General features: G+C 42.3%; 1 protein-coding gene across 12 annotated transcripts in view; it reads left to right on the top strand.

Moving 5' to 3' along the window:
* The window catches only part of cnsta (consortin, connexin sorting protein a), an 89,759-nt gene that overhangs the window by 25,633 nt on the left and 41,496 nt on the right, over positions 1-22,630 (top strand). For all 12 annotated transcript variants that reach the window (XM_048601497.1, XM_048601499.1, XM_048601493.1 and 9 more), the window contains 4 exons: positions 1,448-1,478; positions 13,491-13,577; positions 17,823-17,934; positions 21,936-21,957. In XM_048601497.1, the coding sequence (XP_048457454.1) occupies positions 1,448-1,478; positions 13,491-13,577; positions 17,823-17,934; positions 21,936-21,957 (252 nt within the window). The remainder of the gene's footprint in view (positions 1-1,447; positions 1,479-13,490; positions 13,578-17,822; positions 17,935-21,935; positions 21,958-22,630) is intronic.

Here is a 22,630-nt window from a genome sequence, read left to right as displayed (position 1 = left end):
AAGTGTTTCAATATTAAGTATCGAATTTGCTGTCTTTTGGATGGGAGGATCGTCAGTACTTTTAGCTGTTCTCCTGTTTCCAGTAAACATTTGAGATCCCACATTGCTACTTAAATCAGAGGAGGTTTTGTCACAAGGTAATGATGCTCATTTAATGAGCCAGTATAAGCATGATGGGTCAAATGGCCTCATTTTGCGCCATAATATAGTGATTCTGTGTGACATATCACTCAACACCCGCCCTTTAGAAAACTCCCTGCAAACACGCTCATCGATCCTTATTCTGTAGGGAGTTTCACTTGCTTGCAGGAGGCACAGGGTAACTGGTTCACGTTTAGAATGTCTCTGACTTTTTTGATAGGACCCATGGCTTATAACAACTGGTGAGGGAAAATAAACAGGCTTTCTTCAGCTTGAGGTATCTTGTTTTTAAACTGTTCAGTATACAGCTCTTTCATTTCCAGAAGTCTGATGGCTTCTGACCCATGAGCTGGTTAGCTACCTGGGAACTGATCACACAGTTCTTGATAGGCAGGAGGTCTTTGTCATTGGTTTGAGGTCCGGTGACCTGTTATCAATCAGCTACGTGTTGCTAGCTGAAACTCCTTTCATGCACTGCCCTTGGGTTCAGCTTGTTTGCCATTAGCTCCCCCCCCGAAAAAATCAAAGCTATGGAAAAATAAGATATGCTCTTTGAAGAGGGGGTTCACACACGTAGATAGGAGGCACAGTTGAGATGTTAAATGAGTACTTTGCATTCGTCTTTACCCATGAGGTAGATGCTGCTCAGGTCATGGTGACAGAGGAGGGAACTGAATCACCAGAAGGGTTTAAAATTGATGAGGACGAAGTATTGGATAAGCTGTTGGTGATTAAAGTTGGTAAGACACTGAACTAGATGAGATGCAACCAAAGATTTGAAGGACGTGAGAGTAGAAGTTGCAGAGGCATTGGTAACTACCTTTCAATCTTCTCTGGACTTGGGTGGCAGCTGAAGACTGTAGATCTTTGTTTCAAAAATATGTGAAGGTAACCCAGCAATTACAGGCCTTTTCAGTTGAAGGGAAATGAACGGACACGAGTATCTGAAATCTCTTGAAAGCTGCAGTGATACAGTATTAAAACTATACATATGCTAAGGTATTTGTGATGTACTAACTAATTGAAGCCACCTTCTTTATCAAAATGAGAAATGTCTAAGTAATGGATTCCTCCTCTGTATTTTTCTTCTTGGCAGCTTTTGTTTAAATGTGCCTTTTTTTGAAAAAAAATATTTTCAATCTATGTAATCATTGTAATTCACTGCAGTGTTTAACTATACGGAGGTCACTTTAAGACCAGTCCACGCAATGCAATACTTTATAATCCAGTTTCTTATCATAGAATTGTACAGGACAAAATTGTGGCAATCTGTCCGTCACCATTGATGTTATTTTCTTATTTTTAGATCGCAGAAATCTATTTTGATGAAGGAGAATGTATCCTTTTCAACTTTTCAAGCAATTTATAACTCCTTGCACATGTACATTTGATTTTATTTACCCTCAGATAACCGATGCAAGTGGCAGTTTGTGCAAATCTTGATCTGAAAAGCATTGCAAGACACCAAAGGGGGCCATCATAAGTGAACTTTACCCTGTCCTCATTCTATATGAATTTAACCTTGTTGAAAGTGCATATATAACGGTCAGTTTTGGGCACCCATTTTTTTTTTTTTTTTTTTTTCTCCCCAACCTGTGGGTTTAAGGCCATTTGAAACCCAAATTTACCTGAAAGAAGCAGTTTTGTAGAGTTTCTGTGGCTTTAATTAACCAGTTTCACAGTCATAGGAAACTGGACCAGCAATATCAATATCCTGGCTATAAGCAATGCAAAGACTCAGGTACTCTGCTGCATGCGGCTCATTTCTTGATTTCTCACAGTCTCCGAAACATCTAAATGCTTGCAACAGAAGTGTGATATGGTTGCAGTAACACTCTGAAAGCTCCACACTGCATGGGGTAAGGCAATTTACTTGTATTTTGTTTTGGAACCTTTGCATTACTGACAAGGCCAGCATTTGTTGTCTATCCTTAATTGCCTTGGGAAGGTAATGGTGCGCCATCACCTTGAGCCACTGCAATCCAATGAAGGTTGTAGGAGTTCCAAGTCAGGATCATCTTTAAACAAAAAAAAGGAAATGTTTGGCTAAAACGAATGTTGTGTCCATTACAGGCAAAATCAGGAGAATTTATAATAGAGTATAGAGAAATAGCAGAGATGCTAAGTGATTACTTTGTGTCTGTTTTCATTGAGGAAGATGCAAGAAATCGCCATACATTAGAGATCTAAGTGATCCTGGAGAATGAGGAGTTGAAGGAAATTAGTATTAGTAAGGTTGTTCTGGAGAAATTAATGGGGCTGAAAGTTGGTAAGTTCATTGGATCTGCTTTTCTACATCCTACAGTGTTGAATGAGGTGGCTTTAGAGATCGTCGATACATTGGTGATCATCTTGCAAAATTCAATGGATTCTGGAATTATTCCTGTGTATTAGAAGCTACCATATGTCAGTCCACTATTTAAAAAAAGGCAGTCAGAAAGAAAACAGGAAACTGCAGATCTCTTAACTTTACACAAGTAGTAGGAAAAATGCAAAAATCTGTGATGTGATCACAGAACCACAGAAGTGTACCATGCAGAAGGAGGTCATTTGGCTCATCTTGGTTGCAACAGCTCTTTAAATGAGCATCATTACCTACTGCCAACTTCGTGCCTTTTCCCCATTTTCCCCTTTGCACATTTATTCCAATTATTTCTTTTTCTGTTGAAATAATTATCCATAATCATTCAATATCCTTTTGAGTATTTCAAATGAACTTGTCTCCTCCACACCTCCAGGCAATGCATTCCACACTCCTAACTATTCACAGGGTGAATATTTTCTGTCTTATCAAACCACCTCCTTTTGCAAACCACCTCACATCTGTGCCCTCTAGATCTTGATGCTTTTACAAGTGGGAACAGTTTTTCTCTATCTATGCCCCCTAGTCCTAGTTTCACCTGCTAGTGGAAACAACCTCCCTGCCTCCACCTTATCTATTCCCTTCATAATCTTATATGTTTCTATAAGATCTTCCCTCATTCTTCTGAATTCCAATGAGTATAATCCCATCCTACTCGGTCTCTCCTCATAATCCAACCTCCTCAACTCCGGAATCAACCGAGTGAATCTCCTCTGCACCCCATCCAGTGCTAGTATATCTCTTCTCAAGTAAGGAGACCAAAACTGCACGCAGTACTCCAGGTGTGGCCTCACCAGGACCCTATGCAGCTGCAGCATAGCCTCCCTGTTTTTAAATTCCATCCCTCTAGCAACGACAGACAAAATTCCATTTGCCTTTTTAATTACCTGCTGTACCTGCAATCCTACTTGTAGCGATTCATGCACAAGGACACCCAAGTCCCTCTGCACAGCAGCATGCTGCAATTTTTTACCATTTAAAACATAGTCCATTTTGCTGTTATTCCCACCAAAATGGATGACCTCACACTTATCAGCATTGTACTCCATCTGCCAGACCTTTGACCACTCACTTAGACTATCTGTATCCCTCTGCAGACTTTCAATGCCTTCTGCACACTTTGCTCTACCACTCATCTTAGTGTCATCTGCAAATTTTGACACACCACACTTTGTCCCCAACTCCAAATCATCTATGTAAATTGTAAACAATTGCAGTCCCAACACTGATCCCTGAGGCACACCACTAGCCACTGACCGCCAACCAGAAAAACACCCATTTACCCTTACTCTTTGTTTTCCACTAGTCAACCAATCCTCTATCCATGCCAATACATTACCTGTAATGCTGTGCAACTTTATCTTATGTAGCAGCCTTTGGTGTGGCACCTTGTCAAATGCCTTCTGGAAATCCAGATACATCACATCCACAGGTTCCCCATTGTCCACCGTGCAAGTAATGTCCTCAAAGAATTCCACCAAATTAATTAAACATGACCTACCCTTCATGAACCCATGCTGGGTGTTCCCAATGGGAGAATTTGTATCCAGATGTCTTGCTATTTCTTCCTTAATGATAGATGCAAGCATTTTCCCCACTACCGAAGTTAAGCTAACTGGCCTATAGTTACCTGCTTTTTGTCTACTTCCTTTTTTAAACAGTGGCGTCAAATGCTGGCCTGGCCAGCAATGTCCTCGTACTGTGAATGAATTTTGTAAAAAAAACAAAAAAAACAAAAAAGGTCAGGATGTGAGGCAGAAAATAAACGGGAGATAGAAAAAGTACGTAAAGAAGGCACTATCATAATAATCATGGAGGACTTTAATATGCAGGTGGACTGTGAAAATCAGATTGGTGGATCTGAAGAAAAGGAACCTGTGGAATATTTATGGGATGATATTTTTGGAGCAGCTTATGGTAGAGCCCATTAGGGAACAGACAATTCTGGATTTGGTGATTATGTAACGATTAGATGACTTGATTAGGGAGCTTAAGGTGAAGGAACCCCTAAGGGGCAGTCACCATAATGTGATAGAATTCAACCTGCAGTTTGAGAGGGAGAAGCTGGAATCAGATGTAACAGTATTAAAATTGAGTAAAAGTAACTATAAGGAAATGAGGGAATAGCTGGCCAGAGTAGGTTGGAAGGGAAGCCTAGCAATGAGGACAATGGAGCAGCAATAGCAGGAGTTCCTGCGGAAGGGAGGTGCAGCAGAAATTCATCCCAAGGAAGAAGGAACATGCTAAAGGAAGGACAAGGCAACTGTGGCTGACAAGGGAAGTCAGAGACAGCATAAAAGCAGAAGTAAAGGTAAGCAAGTGATGAATATTAGTGGGAAACCTTTTAAAAACAGAGGATAACTAAAAAAGCAATATGGGGGAAAGAAGATTATATATTAGAAGATTGCAAAAGTTTTTTTAAAGATATTTAAAAGATGAGAGAGGCGGGAGTGGACATTGGACTGCTTGAAAATGAGGCTGGAGAAGTAGTAATGGGGAACAAAGAAATGGCAGAGGAACTGAACAGGTACTTTGCATCGGTTACATCAACATTAGTGGAAGACAGCAACAGCATACCAGAACTTCAAGTGTCAAGGAGGCAAAGGTAAGTGTAGTGGCCATCACTAAGGAAAAGGTACTAAGGAAGGTAAATGGACTGAAGGTGGAAAAATCACCCAGACTAGACAGACTAAGGGTTCTGAAGGAGATAGCTGAGGAGATTGTAGAAGCATCAGTGAGGATTTGAGAGGACTGGAAAATGGCTAATGTAACACCCCTGTTTAAGAAGGGAGGGAGGCAGAAGACAGGAAACTTTAGGCTGATTAGCCTGACATTGGTCATTGGTGAGATTTTAGAGTTCATTATTAAGGATGAGTACTTGGAAGTGCATGGTAAAATAGGGCTAAGTCTGTGCTACTTTGTCAAGGGGAGGTCGTACCTAACAAATGTGTTAGAATTCTATGAGGAGGTAATGAGCAGGTTACACAAAGGAAAGCCAGTGGACATGATCTATTTGGATTTCCAGAAGGTCTTTGACAAGGTACCGCACAGAAGGCTGATAAGAGAGATGATACCCATGATGCTGGGGGCAAGGTACTCGAGTGGATAGAGAATCAGCTGACTGGCAGAAGCCTGAGGTAGGGATAAACGGGTCTTTTTCAGGATCACACCTGGTGACTAGTGTCTGTATTGGGGCCACAACTATACACTTACATTAATGATCTGAACAAAGGAGCTGAGGCCATTGTTGCTAGGTGCTCAGATGACACAAAGATAGGTAAAAGGAAATGGGGAGGCTGCAGAAGGACTTGGACAGGCTAGGAGAGTGGACAAAAAAAGTGGCAGATAGAATACAATGTGGGAAAGTGTGAGGTTATGCTCTTTGGTATGAAGAATAGAGGCATAGATTATTTTCTAAACAGAGAAGGGCTTTGGAAATCTGAAGCACAATGGGACTTGGGAGCCCTAGATCAGGATCCTCTTAAGGTTAACATGCAGGTTCATTTGGCATTAGGAAGATAAATGCAATGTTAGCATTCGTTTCAAGAGGGTTAGAATACAAGAGCAACGATGTACTATTGAAGTTGCATAAGGCTCTAGTCAGACTGCATTTGGAATGCTGTGTGCAGTTTTGTGCCCCATATCTAAGGAGGGATATGTTGGCATTGGATGGTATCCAGAAGAGGTTTACAAGAATGATTGGGGCATGAAGAGCTTGTCATACAAAGAATGGAGGACTCTGGGTGTTTCCTGGATGGAGTTTAGAAGATTGGGAGGAAATCAGGTTGAAACGTATAGAACACAGAGGCCTGGATACGGCAGACATGAAGATGTTTCCACTAGTAGGCACAGCCTTAGAATGAAGGGACAACCCTTTAGAACTGAGATGAGGAATTTCTTCAGCCAGAGGGTGGTTAATCTGTGGAACTCATTGTCGCGGAAAGCTGTGGCAGCCAAGTCATTGATTTTATGTAAGTCAGAGATAGGTTCTTGATTTGTTGGGGATCAGTGGTTACAAGGAGAAGCGGGTAGAATGAGGTTGAGAAACATTTCAATCATGACTGAACAGTGGAGCAGATTCATTGGGTCGAATGCCTAATTCTGCTGCTATGTCTTGTGGCCTGAGGCCTAACAAACGGCTTATACCTCCTTGTTCTTCTACGCTTCCTTTATTAATAAAGCCAAGGATGCAGTAGTTTTATTAACCCTGCCACTTTCACTGGTCTGTATACATATACACCCAGGTCCCTCTGCCCCTTTAGAATCATACCCCTTATTTTATGTTGTCTTTCCATGTTCTTCCTATCAAAATGCATGATCTCCCAATTCTCCACTTTAAACCCCATCTGCCATTTCTGTCAGTGTTTCTTGGAGTTCTGCACTGTCCCCCTATCAGTTTACATGCTTCCAAGTTTTGTGTCATCTGCAAACTTTGAAGTTGTCCCTTGTGCACCAAAGTCTAGATCATTAATATCTATCAGGAAAAACAAGGGTCACAGTGCCAATTCTTCAAGAACTCCACAGCAAACCTTCCTGCAGCCTGAAAAATATCCATTGACCACTACTGTCTCTGTCCTCTCACATGGCCAACTTTGTTACCAGGTTGCTCCTATTCCTCTTATTCCATGATCTATATCTTTGTATTCTCTCAAGTTTTGAACAATGAGAGATGCTCTCATTGAAACCTACAAAAGACTTGAATGGATTGATGTAGGTGTGATGGTTCTCCTGGTTGGGAGAACCAGGGGCACAATTTAAAAATGGAGTTGGGGGTGGGGGAGTGTCACTTTGTGCTGAGATGAGGAGAAATTCTATCTTGATTGGATGATCGTGAATCCTTGGCTTTCTTTACGCCCAAAAGGCAAGAAGTTCAGCATTAAAGTATGTTTAAGGCAGAGATTGATACATTTCTGATTACCAATTGCGTAAAGGGTTATGGGAGTAGTGTGTACATCAGTGATCTACATCTTCCCTTTCAAGTCTGTTGTGTGGTACTATATCAAATGCCTTCTGGAAGTCCATGTACACCACATCAGTGTTACCCACATAGATCTTCAAAACTCCAAGTTAATTAAACATGATTGATTACCCCATTCGAAATCTGTACTGACTCTTCTAATCAACGCATTTTTTTCCATGTGATGACTAATTTTATCCCAGACAATTGTTTCTCAAAGCTTTCCCACCATTGAACCTAAATTGACTGGTCTGTAATTGCTGGGCTTATCTTTACAATCTTCTTAGACAAGGTTGTAACATTTGTGATCTTCCAGTCTTCTAGCACACAATATTCCAGATTCAGTCTCACCAAGGCCCTGTATAACTGCAATAGGACATCCCTACTTCTGAACTCAAATCTTCTTGCAATGAGTGTTAACCTACCGTTTGCATTTCTAATTGTTTGCTGCATCTGCTGGTCTGTTTGTATCGATTGGTGTACAAGAACACAGAGATCCCAGTACACATCCACATTTCCCAATGTATGTCCTTTTAAATAATCAAACTTTGACGCTGAAATGTATAACTTCACATTTAGTCACATTGTCCTGCATATGCCTTGTGTTTGCCTATTACTCATCCTTGAAGCGTCATCGTATCCTTCTCACCACACTCGATCCTGCTCAGTTTTGTGTCATCATAAACTTGGAAATGTTGCATTTGATTCCCTCATCCAGATAGTTATGTACAACAGTTGGGGGTTGAACACTGCAGAACCCTACTGGTTACTGCTTGTGACTTGGAAAAAGACCAATTAATTTCCACTCTCTTTATGCAATCAGTCAACTAATTCTCAGTCCATGCCAATGTATCACCCCTTATCTCACATGCTTTAATTTTGCCCACTGACCTGTTCTGAGGGACATTATCAAAAGCCACTTTGAAATCCAAATACACCAATTCCATTGCATGTCCTTTATATATTCTTCTGGTTACATTCTCAAAATAAAACTCCAGTAGATTTGTTAAGAATGATTTGTTCTTCATAAACCCATGCGAGCATTGTCCAATCCTGTTAATATTTTCCAAATGTTCTGTTAATATATACTTTATAATAGATTCTAGTATTTTCCCCACTACTAATGTGACACTAACTGGTCTGTATTTTCTGTTATTTCTCTCTCTCTTTTTAAATAGTGGGATTACATTTGCCACCCTGTAAACTGTAGGAACTGCTCCAGAATTGCGATAAAACTTTGCAAGGTGACCACCAATGCTTCAATTGTTTTCGGGGCCACTTCCTTCAGTACTCTGGAATGTAGATTGTCAGGCCATGGTGATTTGTCAGCCTTTAATCCCTGTAATTTACCTAGCACTGTTTTCTTGCGAATACTGATTTCTTTCAATTCCGCCCTCTCATTAGGCCCTTGGTTTCCTAACACATCTAGGAGGATATTTGTGCATCTCTCTGAGAAGACAGAACAAACTGTGTTCAATTTTCATGCCATTTCTTTGTTTCCCATTATAATTTCCTCTGTTTCTGACTGTAAAGGACCTGTATTTGTCTTTATTAATCTGCTCTGTGAGGAGTGATTGGCAGCCTGGGATTATATTCTCTCAAATTTTGAATAATGAGAGGTACTCTCATTGAAACCTACAAAATACTTAAAGGGATAGAACAGATAGACACAGGTGTGCTGTTTCTCCTGGTTCGGAGTCTAGAACCAGAAGGGACAATTTGAAAATGGTGGGTGAAGTCACTTTGTACTGAGATGAGGAGAAATTCTATTTTGATTGCAGGATTATGAATCTTTGGATTTCTTTACACCCAAAAGTCAAGAAGTTCAGTCTTGGAGAATGTTTATGGTAGAGATTGATAGATTTCTGATTATCGGTTGCATAAAGGTTATGGGAATAGTGTCGATTAAAAGGCATTGAAGTGTTAGATCAGCCATAATCGTATTAAATGACAGAACAGGGTTGACAGGCTGAATGTCTTACTCCTGGGTCTGTGTGTGTAGCTAGGAAGGAAATTTCGTGTTTCCATCCATCTAATACCCTCATCCTCAGTTAAAGAAGTTGAGAATTTGGAATGCACTAGAGAAGGAAGCTTGAGGTGTTGCAGTGCATCTTTTGTGCTGATTGTGCCTCCAAATAGTGCAGGGTTTTCCTTGATTCCCATTGACTTCAATTTTGGTCAGATTCATTGGTACAATATTTGATCAAATATTTTATTTTCATGCGCAATATCACTTAGTTGCTTCATCTCTGAATGAGGTTAGTGACTACTAATGTGGCTGCTGTATGTATAATCTATAACATGCACTGCAGTAGCTCAAGGCTTAACGATACCTCCACTGTCAAGAACTGGATCAGCACTAAGACAGGGATCTGGCACCTTCCAAGTCGGGCACATTTGCTCATGCATTGCCATAGCTAATTGTCATAAAATGTTACTTTAAACTTTGTTTCCTAATATTGACACATGAAATAATTTTCTTTTATTTTTTGTGTAACGTCAGAACATTGTTCATGTTACCTGACATCAACATTCCCCTCCGAAGAAAAATAACATTTTTGGTAACACCTCAGAATCCCTCTGCAATTAAGTGCATTTTGTTTTATATATGTACTTTCCTATAAGAACTAGCAGTGTTTTACAGTTCGAAGAGGCGGGGATGGGGCCAGGAAAGGTGAGTGTAGGTAGGGAGTTAGGAAGGGGATAGGTCAGTCCAGGGAGGACGGACAGGTCAAGGGGGCGGGATGAGGTTGGTCGGTAGGAGATGGAGGTGCGGCTTGAGGTGGGAGGAGGGGATAGGTGGGAGGAAGAACAGGTTAGGGAGGCAGGGACGAGTTGGACTGGTTTTGGGATGCGGTGGGGGGAGGGGAGATTTTGAAACTTGTGAAATCCACATTGATACCATTGGGCTGCAGGGTTCCCAAGCGGAATATGAGTTGCTGTTCCTGCAACCTTCGGGTGGCATCGTTGTGGCACTGCAGGAGGCCCAGGATGGACATGTCGTCTGAGGAATGGGAGGGGGAGTTGAAATGGTTCGCGACTGGGAGGTGCAGTTGTTTGTTGCGAACCGAGCGTAGGTGTTCTGCAAAGCGGTCCCCGAGTCTCCGCTTGGTTTCCCCGATGTAGAGGAAGCCACACCGGGTACAGCGGATGCAGTATACCACATTGGCAGATGTGCAGGTGAACATCTGCTTGATGTGGAAAGTCTTCTTGGGGCCTGGGATGGGGGTGAGGGAGGAGGTATGGGGGCAGGTGTAGCACTTCCTGCGGTTGCAGGGAAAAGTGCCGGGTGTGGTGGAGCTGGAGGGGAGTGTGGAGCGGACAAGGGAGTCACGGAGAGAGTTGTCCCTCCGGAAAGCAGATAAAGGTGGGGAGGGAAAGATGTCTTTGGTGGTGGGGTCGGATTGCAGATGGCGGAAGTGTCGGAGGATGATGCGTTGGATCCGGAGGTTGGAGGGGTGGTACGTGAGGACGAGGGGGATTCTTTTTTGGTTTTTATTGCGTGGACGGGGTGTGAGGGATGAGGTGCGGGAGATGTGGGAGACACGGTTGAGGGCGTTCTCGACCACCGAGGAGGGGAAGTTACGGTCCTTGAAAAACGAGGACAACTGAGATGTACGGGAGTGGAATGCCTCATCCTGGGAGCAGATGCGGCGGAGGCGAAGGAATTGAGAATAGGGGATAGCATTTTTGCAGGAAGGTGGGTGGGAGGAGGAGTATTCTAGGTAGCTGTGGGAGTCGGTGGGCTTGAAATGAATATCGGTTTCTAGGTGGTTGCCCGATATGGAGACAGAGAGGTCCAGGAAGGGGAGAGAGGTGTTAGAGATGGTCCAGGTAAATTTAAGGTTGGGGTGGAAGGTGTTAGTGAAGTGTATGAACTGTTCGAGCTCCTCGTGGGAGCACGAGGCGGCGCCGATACAGTCATCAATGTAACGGAGGAAGAGGTGGGGTTTAGGGCCGGTGTAGGTACGGAAGAGGGATTGTTCCACGTAACCTACAAAGAGGCAGGCGTAGCTTGGGCCCATGCGGGTACCCATGGCTAACCCCTTTGTCTGTAGGAAGTGGGAGGAATTGAAAGAGAAGTTGTTGAGTGTGAGGACGAGTTCGGCTAAGCGGATGAGGGTGTCAGTGGAGGGGGACTGGTTGGGCCTGCGGGACAGGAAGAAGCGGAGGGCCTTAAGGCCATCTGCATGGGGAATGCAGGTGTAGAGGGACTGGACGTCCATGGTAAAGATGAGGTGTTGGGGACCGGGGAATTGGAAGTTCTGGAGGAGGTGGAGGGCATGGGTGGTGTCACGGACATAGGTAGGGAGTTCCTGGACCAAGGGGGAGAAAATGGAGTCGAGATAGTTGGAGATCAGTTCGGTGGGGCAGGAGCAGGCGGAGACAATGGGTCGACCAGGGCATTCAGGTTTGTGGATTTTGGGAAGGAGATAGAAGCGGGCAGTGCGAGGTTGGGGAACGATGAGGTTGGAGGCCGTGGGTGGGAGGTCACCTGAGGTGATGAGGTTGTGGATGGTTTGCGAGATGATGGTTTGGTGCTCAGGGGTGGGGTCATGATCAAGGGGGCGGTAGGAGGAGGTGTCGGAGAGTTGGCGTCCGGCCTCGGCGATGTAGAGGTCAGTGCGCCATACTACAACTGCACCTCCCTTGTCCGCGGGTTTTATGGTGAAGTTGGGATTGGAGCGGAGGGAGCGGAGGGCTGCACGTTCTGCGGGGGAGAGGTTGGAGTGGGTGAGAGGGGTGGAGAGGTTGAGGCGATTGATGTCTCGACGGCAGTTGGAGATGAAGAGGTCGAGGGAGGGTAGGAGGCCTTGGGGTGGTGTCCAGGAGGAGGGGGTGTGTTGGAAGTGGGAGAAGGGGTCAGTAGAGGGAGGGTTAGGTTCATGGTTAAAGAAGTAAGCGTGGAGGCGGAGGCGGCGGAAAAACTGTTCTATGTCCAAGCGTGAGCGGTATTCGTTGATCTGTGGGTGGAGGGGGACAAAGGTGAGCCCTTTACTGAGGACTGACTGTTCGTCCTCAGTAAGGGGTAGGTCTGGGGGGATGCTGAAGACTCGGCAGGGCTGGGTGCTGCTGTCTCCTCTGGAGCTGCTGGCTGTGGAGGTGGTGGGCGGAGCTACGTCGGCGTCAGCTGTGGGCGGAGCTGCGTCGGCGGTGGGCGGAGTTGTGCCGGTGTCGGCGGTGGGCGGAGTTGCGCCGGCGGTGGGTGGAGTTGCGTCCGCGTCGGTGATGGGCGGACCGGCGTCGGAGGTAGGAGGAGCGGGGTAGGCGGCGGCAGTAGCGGTGAGGGTGGTCGCGACTTCAGTGTCAGTGGCAACGGCAGCGATGGTGCTTGCTGTCCCGGAAGTGGGGAACCCGGCGGTGGCGGATGTGACGTCATCTGTGGGTTCTCCGATAGTGGCCTCATGGCCAATGGCGGCGGACCCATTGTGGGGAAGGTCCTGGGTACGGCTGGGGATTTGGGGGGTGGAGGAAGCCCGTTTTGGGTGGTAGGCACCAGTAAGTTTACTGTACTTACGGTTTTTAGTGTCCAATAAAGCTGAGTAGAATTGGGAGTTCAGGTTGTGGATCCTACGTAGAATAAAAAACAGGAGAGGTCCTTTGCAGGTCTGGGAGAGGGAGGCTCTGAGCTGGGGTAGGCTTGATTGTAGTGCCTGGAGATGCCCTGGACTGACCTATCCCCTTCCTAACTCCCTACCTACACTCACCTTTCCTGGCCCCATCCCCGCCTCTTTGACCTGTTTGTTTCCTCTCCACCTATCCTCTCCTCTATCCCTCTTCTATCCGCCTCCCACTCTCTCCCTATTTATTTCAAAACCCCCTTCCCCTCCCCCTTTTCTAATGAAGGGTCTAGGCCCGAAACGTCAGCCTCTCTGCTCCTATGATGCTGCTTGGCCTGCTGTGTTCATCCAGCCCTGCACCTTGTTGTCTCGGATTCTCCAGCATCTGCAGTTCCTACTATCTCTGATTCGTGTTTTACAGTTAATTTGATTATATGAACAGTATGATTTTCCTTTACTGTACATCCAGATGGAAAAGCAATACAGTTTATTCAGCTGGAAAAGCTGTACCATCAAAAATTTCTGGCAAACCTTGCTGCTATTCAGGAGGAATGGGGTACGTACAGAATATATATACATAATGAACACCAGCATGAAGTATGGGCTGAATTTTCCCAGTCCCTGTTGAGATACTCAACATTGAGGGATGAAAAGGTCTGATTTTCCATAAAAGGTTTTAACATCCAGATGAGAATCTTGCTAGTGAGTGGCAAAAGGGCCTATTTGCATGCATTAACAACTCATTATTACTTATTCTCACCTCCTTTGAATGCAATTTACTTTGTCTCCCAAGCTGCAAAGAGAAACCAGATGATAGTTCCTAACATCAAAGACAGAATGGGTACCTGCAGTGCAACTCACTGCTTGCTTTTCTAGGCCTTCATCTTAGCCAGCAGTCCCCAGTATCTCCAGGCACACTTCGTGGGTAACAACCATCTGCATTCATTGGACACAGACCAGGCCCTCAGCATATTGTCACAGCACATCATCCACTTGAGTGGAATACAGATTTCCATTTCACCAATGCCTTTCTTTCGTACAGGGACAGGAATGCATCTCAAACATTGGAGCAGGGTGTATCTTGGGGCTCATTGTTGCTTTCAGAGCATTCATTCACTCCTCGCCTGTTTGTATGCTCAGACCATCTCTTCGCTGCCTTGTTTATTTGTGCTTTGCCACCTCATTTAGAACTGACAAGTTCACAGTACTTCTGTCTTGTTTTGCCTTTTAGCACATAAACAAAACCAGGTAGTTTGTCACTGTCATCCATAACTGTGATGAGGAGGGATTTCTTCATCCAGGGGGTTGTGAAACTCATTGCTACAGAAGGCTGTGGAGGCCAAGTCATTAAGTGTCTTTAAGATGGACATTGATTCTTGATTAATGAAGGGATCAAGGGTTTGAGAATAACATAGGAGAATGGTGTTGAGAAACAGATCAGTCACGATCCAGTGATGGTGCGCACTCAAGAGTCCAAATGGCCTAATTCTTATCTTGTGGTTTATCAATGATCGTTTAAGGGCATGAACATGTTGCTGTACAGCATGGTCCTCGATTAACGTCACATCTTCAACATGTGCCCACAGCTTAGACAGAACACACTTTGACTGTGCTTCAATCAAATGGCCATGTCTGAAGTCTAAGAGGAGTACTTCTCAGTCAGGGGGTACCACCACATTCAGAATAGAGTAGTTTCCAGTCTCAATCCAGGCTTAGACATGGTCAGATGGCTGCTTGGGACAATCACTAGTTCTGTATCTCAGCCACAGTTAGTCCTGAAGAGTGACAAGATGTTGCAGAGCACTGAATGTTGGGGAAACAGAGGCACACCCTTACATAGGGTTCGAACATAGTACAAACTACACGCTTTATTCTTGTAGCTGCAGTTACAGACAGGCCATGATGTAAAGTAGCAATACATTTTAAAAATGTGATTTTCTATTTCTGATGAGACTTTTCTTTCTCATTTCCCTTTCACTGTGTGTGTAGATGAAGGGCTATTTGTGTTTATGAAGTATGGTGCCAGTGGCAAAAATCCCTCAAAATCACAGTGGGTACTTCTACCACTAATAAATGCAAGATTGTGCAGGAGTGACACCATAGAAGTGTGGTTCATGCGTAATGAACTGAGCAGCAGGGAATTGTGTGAGATAATTTGCTCAAGCTCCTGGAGGAAAAGTCTCCACTTAAGCACACGAAATAGAAAGCCAATTTTTGGTAAAATTCAGCCCTTTGTTGTTAATATTCTTTGCAATTTAAAAATCTGCTAGCAGCAAATCTCCAAAGGTTCAGTATTTGTAAATTTTGGATTGGATTACAACATTCAACAGTTTTAGTTTTAGTTTACTTTTACTTTTACTTTTACAGTTTTATTTTTATAGTTTTTATTTCCTTTTACTGGGTTTCAGTAATGCTAGCCCAGATGAATGTTATGTAAAGCTGAAGGTAAAAGATTCCCTTGTATTCTCCATTGTATAACTGAGAGTATTGTTGTGGATGCAGCAATTAACTATTTTACTTTTAATGAAATTAAGTGGAGAGGAGGATTTTGTGTTGCAAGAATATTCAAATAATTTCATGCCGGAGTTTCAGGTGATTTTTGTCCTCGAACTGTCGTCATTGACCTATTTTGTTAGAGGATTCCACCAGGACTGTTGTGTTAAGTATACAGAGTTACTGCAGTGGAAAAAAAGGTAGTTTTGAGGAAAGAGCCGGGAGTGGGAGTAATTTAATTAGCTCTTCTAAAGAGCTGGCACTAAGAGTTGGATATCTTCCTGAGCTATTGATGAAATAATAGAGAAATTAAGTTTAACCAGCAGACTCTGAGTTTTGACCCCAATGTGCACAATTCTGACTGCCATTTTAGAAGACTGTAGAATATGTTTTGAATATTTCTAAAAAAAAGTTAGAACTAACAAGGGACTGATAGTTTGTTGAAGATAGATGAGAATGTGGACTTGAGGCTACTATTAGATTAGCCATGATCTTATCAAATGAGGGAAGGACATTTGAGGGGCTGAATGGCCTACTCTTGCTCCTCAATTTGTATGTTAGTACTTGAAAGGTGAAAAGTTTTGAAGAATGATACTAGAATATAGGGGTTGTACATATTGGCATAGGTGAGACAGGTCTGGTCTCCCTTTTTCCTGTGAATAATAGGCTGAAATATGGTCTGTTTGAAGTCTTAAGATTATGAAAGGTTAAAGACAAAAATGAAACACAGGATCTGATGGACATCTGAAACAAGTCAAATCCTGTAATTGCTAAAGTCAGGGAAAATCTGTGCGCAAACAAAATTCATATTTCATGTCTGTGACTGTATCAAAACGTGGAGAATATGTTTCCACTTGTGGGGGTAGCCATAACTGGTGTTAAGAAATATAAGATGGTAATCCAGTAACAAATGCAGATGAAATTTGTAATTTCAGAGATTGGTCAGAACTTTTAACTCACTACCAGAAAGATTAATTAAGGTGACTAGCGTAGATATGTTTCAGAAAATGTAAGTATATAAGATTAAATAGGTTCACATGGAGCATAAACACTGGCTTGAACCTGTTGGGCCAAATGTCTGTTTCTATGCTTGGCCTTCTCTGAATTCTTTGTTGAAGAATCCAGTGAGAAGTTGAATTGCATTACACAAATAGGTGATTTTTTTTTTTAAGTATAGGAAACGACTGTCCAAATTGTCAGTTTGAATGAGATTGTTACATAAACTTTTATTAAGCAAGATGGTGAAAGGTTATCAGGAGTAGGCCGGTTTGTGGACATGGTTACAATCAAATCAGCCATGATCATCTAGAATGTCAGTAGGCTAAAAGGGCTGAATGGCCTACTGCCTGAATTTATATGCTTTGGATTGAACACTGTTAAAGCATTACTAGTAAGGATGTTCAGGTGCAGTTTCTTAATTTTTATCTTTGCTGACTTAAACTGTCTAGGCAATGAAAAATAATATTTATTTTCTTATAACGTTTTGATGTTCATCACAAGCCTATACCCATGCCTACTCTGTATTTTTCTCAACTTTTCAGATTTTAGAGTTTTGAGTCTGTATGTACATTGGGAAGTACTATACAAATGGGAGTGTTATGTAATATATGCAGTCCTGAATTGAGAATTTTGATGAAAATCATTGCAAAGCCATTGAGTTATTCTGATTTATCTGAAGAAGAAAGGATTAGTTTGATGAATATCTTCTCAGGAATTCATGGTCTCTTGTTTGCAAAAAAAAATTATGACCTGTTTTTCCTATCTAGTGAAGAACCCCACAGTGTTTCCATTATTATAAACATGACCCTTTTGTTTATTTTCATGCAATTCCCTATCTTGCCAATTTGTGGTGACTTTCCAGTTTGGTTGTTCTTTTCATTTGTTTAATATTATGCCATACTTCTTACCCTTTTCTTGCAATCTAATGTCACTATAAATTCTTGTTGACAGATAATTGCTTATAATTTCAAAGGGCAAGCGAAGAATGTGGAAGCATGTAAATGTGGGAGAACCAATGACTAAAAATCATTGTAGTATCACATATGCATGTCTTCTGACATGGCGTGGAGAAAAGTACTCATTTGAAACCCATGTTCAACAAAATCTAACTGCTGTAATAATGAAATAGGGACACATGGGATTACTTACCACTTAAAAAAATGACCTGTTCTGTTTGGAAAACTGATGAATTTGATCCCCACTTCATTAACTTCCTGTTAAATCCTTGCTGATGATTTTAACAGCCAGAGTTTTGATGCATTAATTTTATTGGACTATCTTGCTGCATGGCTGACTGTTTTTCTTGCAGAAGTGAAACAGAAGGCAGCAATCGCAAGGGAGACGACAGAACGGAGGTTTGTTAAAGCTTTAGATGACTGCAAAATAGTGAAGCTGTCAGAATTCTGTGCATCACACTCTAGGTAAGTTCACTATTTATAATTATGTCATCGCAATATGTAGATTTAATGTTTCAATAGTGCAATTTTGTAGTTTTCTCTTTTTTTTTCTAGAAATTTGCATGGTCCAAAGAATTAACTCAGGATGGTGTTGTTTTAATTGCAGCGAACCAAGCGATTGAGCAAACTTTGCATTGATCCTTGCAGAAACACTGCAGCAGACCTGAGGCAGAAATTTTGGCATTAGAACATGATATGTTGAAGCGGTAGACAACTGGAAACGCAGGGTCATACTTATAGACAGATTGTAGGTGGTCACCCAGTCTGCAGTGAAGAGAAGACCACATTGTGAGCCGCGAATTCAGTTGACTAGATTGAATGAAGTATCGGTAAATCCTTAATTCACTGGAAAGTGTATCAGGTGTCTTGAATAGTGAGGAGGTAAATGGGCAAGTGTTGCAACTTCTGCTATTATATGGGAAGGTGCTGTGGGGTGGGAGTGTTGGGAGTAGAGGAGGAGGGGAACAGTCTCTGTAGAATGTTGATAAGGGAGGGGAGGGGAGGGGAATATGTGTCTGCTGGTGGCATCCCACTGGAGGAGGTAGAAATGGCAGCTTATGATCCTTTGGATGTGGAGACCAGTGAGGTAGAAAGTGAGAACCGGGAACCCTTTGATTGCGTTCACCTCGTCTTTCGTTTCCCACAACAGAGTGTGGGAAACGGTTCAGATGTGACAGAAGGCCCTGTCAACCATGGTGGTGAGGAATCCTCTGCTGAGGAAACAGATGAACATTTCTGAGGGTCTCCTGCAGAAGATGGCATCATCAGAACAAATGAAACAGATGTAGAAACTGGGAGAATGGAATAGAGTCCTTACAGGAAGCAGTGTGTGAATCAAGATAACTGGGAGCCAGTGAGTTTGTAATAGATATTGGTGGCCAGCTTATCCCCCAAAATGGAAGTAAAGATGTCAAGGAAGGGAAGAGAGGAGTTAGAGATGGACCAGGTGAAGATGAAAGCAAGGTGGATTTCAAGCTATTCTTATGGTATCCATACTTTTGAGTCTCGCTACCAAAAAATTATTCTCTTAAGTTAGAGTCTGTTTAGCCATAAAAATAGATGTGACCTAAATATTTAGTCATGACATAATTTATGTTTTCATACTTGATTGGTAGGTCTTAAAAAGATATGAACTAGATATTTGAACAGCATGCAGCTTTCTCAGATTTGACCACTAATCATTATTTTCATCAGACAATATGTTGGCTGTTTTTATGTCCTTTAGGTTCACCTGCATACCCTTCTTGCATTTGCTCTTACAGAAAAGACAGGATGAGACAGCATGAGGTTTAGAAGCAATCTAGAGGAGGACAAAAATGGAATCAAAAACATACTAAAAGAAGCATGAGTCATAGAGTCATGTGACTAACAGGCTATAAAAAAGAAAGGAAAACAGATGACCTAAACAAGAAAAATGCAGGCAAAGGACAGAGTGAGAAAAATGCATTTAATTGAAATATAAATTCATAAAGGAGTATAGAATGTGGAGTTGAAAGAAACATTTCCAAGATACGCATTCAAAGCTAGGCTAGCAACATACTTGAGGAATAGTTCTAACAGGTAAGAAAGGGATAAGTTGTACTTTTGAGTCAAAATATAACACAACAAGTTTACCTTTTGTTTGGAGTTGTGAACTGGCGATAATTAGCATATGTTGGCTTGGAATTCGCGATTGTAATGACAGCAACACTGACAGCATTCGCTGTTAGCTTGTGAAACAGAGCAATATCTTGCATCCAGGCATATTTAGTTAAATACTGACATTTAGAGGTTGCTATCAGTGATTCCCTATTGCTCCACAAATTGTGCAGTTGAAATCCCCAGAGAAGGAAATGTGTAGAAACTGATGAAAACTTTGCACTTTGCTCTGTATTGTCGCTGTTTAAAACACTATGCCGTGCAATATAGCTGAGAATAAACGGGTCTTTTGCCAAATAGCAGGCAGTGGTCGGTGCTTGGACCCCAGCTATTCATATTATCTATTAACAATTCAGATGAAGGGACTAAATGTAATATCTCCAAATTTGCAGATGACATAAAGCTGACAGGATGAATTGTGAGGAAGACGCAGAGATATTTCATTGTGATTTGGGCAAGTTGAGTAAGTGTGCAGATTTATTGTAGGTGCAGTAAGTGTGGATAAATGTGAGGTTATCCATTTTGAGAGCAAAATCAAGAAGGCAGATTATTATCTGAATGGCTATGACTTTAGATGGGAATGAGCAACAAGGCCTGGGTTTCCTCGTACATGAGTCACTGAAGATAAGTATGCAGGTGCAGCAGGCAGTCAAGAAGGCAAATGCTATCTTGGCCTTTCATAACGAGAGGATTTGAGTAGAGGATGTCTTGCTGAAAGTACACAGGCCTTTGGTGCGATGGCACCTGAAGTATTATGTGTAGTTTTGGTCGCCTGATCTGAAGAAGGATGCTGTTGCTACATAGGGAATGCATCAAAAGATTATAGAATCATAGAATCCCACAGTGTGGAAGCATGCCATTTGGTCCATCGAGTCTGCACTGACCCTCTGAAGTGCATCCCATCCCCACCCCATCCAATCTATTTGGTAAACCTTCACTGCACTCCCACTATAATAAGTGCATCCCTCCTCAGATTAGGGGACCAAAACTACATACAGTACTTCAGCTATGGCCTCACCAATGTCCGTTTACCAGACTGATTCCTGTGATGGGAGGACTGACATGAGGAGAGTTGAATTAGTTAGGATTATATTTGCTGAAGTTGAGATGAATGAGAGGGAGGTCTTACAGAAACCTATAAAATTCTAATAGCACTAGACAGGATAGATGCAGGAACGATGTTCTCAATGGTGGGCAAGTCCAGAACCGGGGGTCACAATCTAAGGAAATGAGGTGAACTATTCAGGACTGAGATGTGGAGAAATTTCTTCACCCAGTGAGTGGTGAGTTGTGGAATTTGCTATCACAGAAAGCAGTTGTTGGTCAAAACACTGTATGATATAACACTTGGGGCTAAAGGTACTAAAGGGTATGGGGGGAAAAGCAGGAACGGGCTATTGTGTTGGATGATCAGAATGAATGGTGCAGCAGGCTCAAAGGGCTGAACAGTCTCCTCCTATTTTCCATGTTTCTGTTTTCTAATCATAAAAAGCTAACATTCAAGTTCAGGTAATAGGGACAGCAAATGGAATGTTGATCTTTATTTCAAAGGCAATAATGTTTTCATATAGAGGCGCCTTGCTAAAACTATATAAGGCACTCGTCAGACACAGCTGGAATACTGGTCCACTTATTTAGGAAAGATATACTGGAAGCAGAACAGACAAAGGTTGAAAGTTTGAAGGGATTTTCATATGAGGAGAGGTTGAGTAAGTTGGGCCTGTACTCATTGGAGTTTATAAGAATGAGTGGAGACCTTACTGAAGCATACAGGATTTTTTAGGAGCTTGTGAGAATAGATTCAGAGTTTGTTTTGTCTTGTGGGTAAGTCTAAGAACAGGACATCATCTCAGAATAAGGGGTTGCCCATTTGAGACTGATATGTTTGCCTTTAAGCTAACTCTCAACTCCAGGTTTTTTAATTGAATTCAAGTTTCACCATTGTCATGGTGATTCAAATGGGATTCAAACCCATTTGCCCAAAGCATTAGCCTGGGTTTGTAAATTACTGGTCCAGTGCTACTACCATTCCAATTCCGCCTCCCCTTGAATTTGTTACTAGAAACACTGTCATCTTACAATGCCAATTGATCTGTCTCTGATAAAGTACTTTAAGCAACTTGGTAAGCTTTTCAATTAATAACCACAACTATGATGCTGCAGTGACCTGTACTATTATAGTAGGAAAGATTTTCTATTCAGCATTTTGAAAGTTAATACTAATTAGCTGTATTAAAGTGCAAATTCCTGGCTTAAGTTGCATTTCAATTTAGTCACACTTTATTTGTGAAAATCAATAGTTACGGAATTTTTCTTTGCTCTTCCAGACCAAATGTATCAGTAGACAAGGTAAGAATTTTAACTTCTCTTTCAAAATAAAATGATCGTCAATATAAGGTGGGTATTGTTTGAGGACAGTGTATAGAAGACAGGGAAACAAAATGCATAAAGGAGCAGCCACTGAACACAAAACTAGGAGTAGATCAATGTCAAAAAAGTGGAGGGTGTATGCCCCTATACCACGATCATTTACAGATTATTTTGAGCATTTTACTAACATTATGTTCGAATGAGTTCTAAATTTCAATAAGTACATTTTTTTGGTTTGTTAATTATTGTTTGTTTGAGATGAGCTGAACTTCTTTGAAAGGATATGTTAGAAGTTATACACATCCCACTGCAATGCTGTCCTTGAATTCTGAGACAGTAGAAACTTGAAACACAGTTCCAAAGATCAGTGAGATCTGTAGATCAGAGATAGTAGGAATTGCAGATGCTGGAGAATCTGAGATAACAAGGTGTAGAGCTGGATGAACACAGCAGGCCAAGCAGCAGCATAGGAGCAGGAAAGCTGACGTTTCGGGCCTAGACCCTTCTTCAGAAATGGGGAAGGGGAAGTGGGTTCTGAAATAAATAGGGAGAGAGGGGGAGGTGGATAGAAGATGGATAGAGGAGAAGATAGGTAGAGAGGAGACAGACAGGTCAAAGAGGCGGGGATGGAGCCAGTAAAGGTGAGTGTAGG

Source organism: Rhincodon typus, chromosome 9, assembly GCF_021869965.1.
Source record: "Rhincodon typus isolate 14 chromosome 9, sRhiTyp1.1, whole genome shotgun sequence".
Lineage (NCBI taxonomy): Eukaryota > Metazoa > Chordata > Chondrichthyes > Orectolobiformes > Rhincodontidae > Rhincodon > Rhincodon typus.
The sequence above is the reverse complement of the archived record's forward strand: the minus strand, read 5'-3'. Positions and strand labels throughout refer to the sequence as shown.